We start from the raw sequence: 3,421 nt of genomic DNA, 5'->3' as shown, positions 1-3,421 counted from the left end.
TGATGCCCACTTGAATATTGAGCAGATGAACAAGACATCTGTGGAGTTGTTTCAAATGTATGATGATCACAGGAAGAAAGGTATAATTATTCCTACAGAGAAAGAGTTTCGTGGCTATTATGCTCTTCTCAAACTCGACAAGCATCCTGGATATAAGGTAAGTCCTTCTGGGTAAAATTTGCGGTCAGAATTTTGGCTAAGTTCTTAACCCGACAATAAATTCGTGTTGTTAGGTTGAACCTTCAGAGCTTTCTCTTGATCTTGCCAATATGACTCCAGAAATAAGGCAAACTTCGGAAGTTCTCTTTGCCCGCAGTGTAGCCAGGTTGTTCCTTGAATTTTTTTTTTTTTCTTTTTCTGGTTGTTAGTTTGTTAACTGGATCTAAGTATTGATACCAGTTGTGAAATAACAGAGCTTGCAGAACTGGCAATTTCATCGCCTTCTTTCGCCTTGCACGGAAAGCAAGCTATCTTCAAGCATGTTTAATGCATGCTCATTTTTCAAAGGTAAGTGCTTATATCTTTTGTGGGTATACAAGCTAATACTGTTGATGTGTGATTGATTCACTGAGATCTAAGCATTATTTTGTTGCATCAGTTAAGAACTCAAGCACTCGCTTCTCTTCACTCGGGTCTTCAACAGAATCAGGGTCTCCCAGTTTCAGATACGTCAAAGTGGATAGGGATGGAGGTATTTCTTCCATCAGTTCGTTGCTTGGTGTATTCCTTTTTTGATCTATCACAGAGAAGTTGCTAGAGGTCTTACATTTTTCTTCTGGTGATGGAATTCAGGAAGAAGACATAGAAGCCCTGTTAGAGTACCATGGCTTTTCAATAAAAGTGTTTGAAGAGCCATATATGGTAAAGGATGATCTGTTTCTCCATGTTGATAAGGATTACAAAACAAAATGCTCAAAACTTGTTCACATGAAAAAGTCAAGAACCATAGTGGAAGATGTTTCTGCTCCATCAATAGAGGAAGATGTTTCTACTCCCTCTCCATTGCCCTCCTTGCTCACAGAAGCATTTAAAGGACATCAACCATGTATTACCCCCCATAAACAGGAAATGCCGCCTGCTCGAAGTCTTAAGAAACAAACACCCATGCGTCTAGTTGATAAAGAAATGACTGACTTCAAGACAACCCTCCTACCAGAGGAGGACAAGCCAGCGGGGACATTTGTTATAAATCCAGTGGGGCCATCTGTTATAAATCCAGTGGAGCATCAACAGAAACAAAATGACATTACATCAGCTGGTGGATTTCATTCTCCCGTGAAGCTATATTCTCCTTTTGGTTCCACTGGATTTCCTCAAACTAAATCCTGGAATTTGGAAAAGCAACCTAATGACCATAGTATTGATATGTCTCCTGGGGAAATTAAATTTCCAATTGCAGGGGATTTACATACGAATCTTGTGCCTGGACCAGCTTTGCAACAAAGTCCGAAGTCTATGCCAATGGAGATTGGGCCTGTAACTACAATTGCAGAGTCTTCGACAAGTGTGGGAAAAGAATATGCTTTGGAAGAACCAGTACCTGAAGCTGCAATTATCAGTACCTTGGAAAAGAACTTCCATGACATTGAACAGGAAGACGAGGATGAGAATGGGGTCATCGTAAATCAGTATGATGAGGAAGTGGCGAAGGCAAAACTCAAGTTGATCATAAGGTTTGTCAGCTCCTCATGCAAATTGACAATTGGTTTAGGGTAGTTTTATCTTTTCTCTAATAATCTTTGCAGATTATGGAAGCGGTGGGCGTCACGAAAAAGTGAATTGCGGGAGCATCGACAGTTAGCAGCAGCTGCTGCACTGAATTCACTATCCCTGGGTACTCCTATCCGATTTAGCAAAACTGATGTAAGTTTCAGCAATAGAAGTCTTAAAAGGCATGTACTATTGAGGTTGGTAGTCTAATATCGGTTTTCTCTCTTCATACACAGCAATCAAGGGCGTGTGGTGAGTTTGACATTGATCAAGCCATGAGGAGAAGATTTGAAGAACATGAAAAATCATGGTCAAGGCTGAATATTTCAGATGTGATAGCTGATATACTAGTTGGAAGGAATCCAGAATCAAAATGCATATGCTGGAAGGTCATCTTATGTACTCAGACTGAATCAGTAAACACAGCATCTTCTGCAAGTCAGGTTACGCATTCAGCAGCCAGTCGATGGTTATCGTCAAAGCTTATGCCTAATGCAGAACATAGTCTCAACGATGATAATCTGCTATTTTCAGCTCCTGGTGTGTCGGTATGGAACAAATGGGTTGCAAATAGGTCTGATTCAGATTTCACATGCTGTCTCTCAGTAGCTAGGGATGTGGAGGCTGATAATGATATATGTGAAACAACACGTGGTGCAAGTGCAGTCCTTTTCCTTGCATCTGGAGGCCTCCCTTTGAATCTCCAGAGAGAACAGCTTAACCGCATTCTTGAATCAGTACCCTGTGGTTCAGTTCTTCCCCTGCTTGTAGTGATCAGCTCATGCAATGGGGAACGCATGGAGCCTGATACTGGTATCGTCTCGGGGCTTGGTCTCAATGATATTAACAAATCAAAGATTGCAAGCTTTTCCATAGTTTCTATTGCTAATAAGTCCCAAAAAGGACAGGAAGTTCATTTTTTCAACGATTCACGGCTAAGAGATGGGATTAAATGGCTGGCGAGCAATTCACCGCTGCAACCGAATCTTCATCATGTTAAACCTCGCGAACTGGTTCTGACCCATTTCAGTTTTTCCCTGGAGTTGCTTAAGCAGATGCCAGATCAGGAAGTTGGTCCTAACATCTGCATATCAGCCTTCAACGACGCATTGGAAACATCCCAAAGAAACATCACTTCTGCTGCTGAAGCAAATCCTATCGGTTGGCCTTGCCCCGAGACAATGTTACTCGAGGGTAATAGAAAAGAACGTCTAATGGTGCAGCGGTATCTCCCCAACCTGGACTGGAGCAGTGCAGAGAACATCGAACCACTTAATTCCGTGCTAGAGAATTGTAAGCTCCCATATTTTAAAGATGATTTGACATGGTTAACCTTAGGATGTGCTTCTCGTACTGAGATAGAGAACCATACGCAACGACTCGAGGGATGCTTAGTTGAGTACTTAACACAGAGAAGCAATCTTATGGGAGTCTCATTAGCTACCAAAGAAACAGGAGTGATGCTCGAAAGAAACACTAGACTCGAACTCCATAACTCAAGCCGCTACCATATCATCCCGAGATGGATTGGTATCTTCCAGAGGATCTTCAACTGGCGGATAATGGGTTTGTCTGATTCATCGTCTTCCTCAGCTTACGTACTGAAGTCTGATCTCACCATGTCAACTTCAAGCTACGCAGATAAATTCTTGTCTGAAGATGCATCATACCAATCTTCTCCTCCAAATATTCCATTGCTTCATGAAATGAT

General features: G+C 41.8%; 1 protein-coding gene across 4 annotated transcripts in view; it reads left to right on the top strand.

The window, feature by feature from the left end:
• The window catches only part of LOC104721406 (SAC3 family protein B-like), a 9,796-nt gene that overhangs the window by 5,334 nt on the left and 1,041 nt on the right, over window positions 1-3,421 (top strand). For 2 of the 4 annotated variants that reach the window (XM_010439486.2, XM_019244702.1), the window contains exons 14-20: window positions 26-157; window positions 234-325; window positions 414-507; window positions 599-691; window positions 793-1,673; window positions 1,746-1,863; window positions 1,947-2,904. In XM_010439486.2, the coding sequence (XP_010437788.1) occupies window positions 26-157; window positions 234-325; window positions 414-507; window positions 599-691; window positions 793-1,673; window positions 1,746-1,863; window positions 1,947-2,904 (2,368 nt within the window). Of the gene's footprint in view, window positions 1-25; window positions 158-233; window positions 326-413; window positions 508-598; window positions 692-792; window positions 1,674-1,745; window positions 1,864-1,946; window positions 3,141-3,421 lie in introns of all 4 variants that reach the window. The other 2 variants (XM_010439412.2, XM_019244704.1) reach the window with 2 other exon arrangements.

This window comes from Camelina sativa, chromosome 1 (assembly GCF_000633955.1).
Source record: "Camelina sativa cultivar DH55 chromosome 1, Cs, whole genome shotgun sequence".
NCBI lineage: Eukaryota > Viridiplantae > Streptophyta > Magnoliopsida > Brassicales > Brassicaceae > Camelina > Camelina sativa.
Note: the sequence above shows the minus strand (reverse complement) of the source record. Positions and strands in the feature narration are given on the sequence as shown.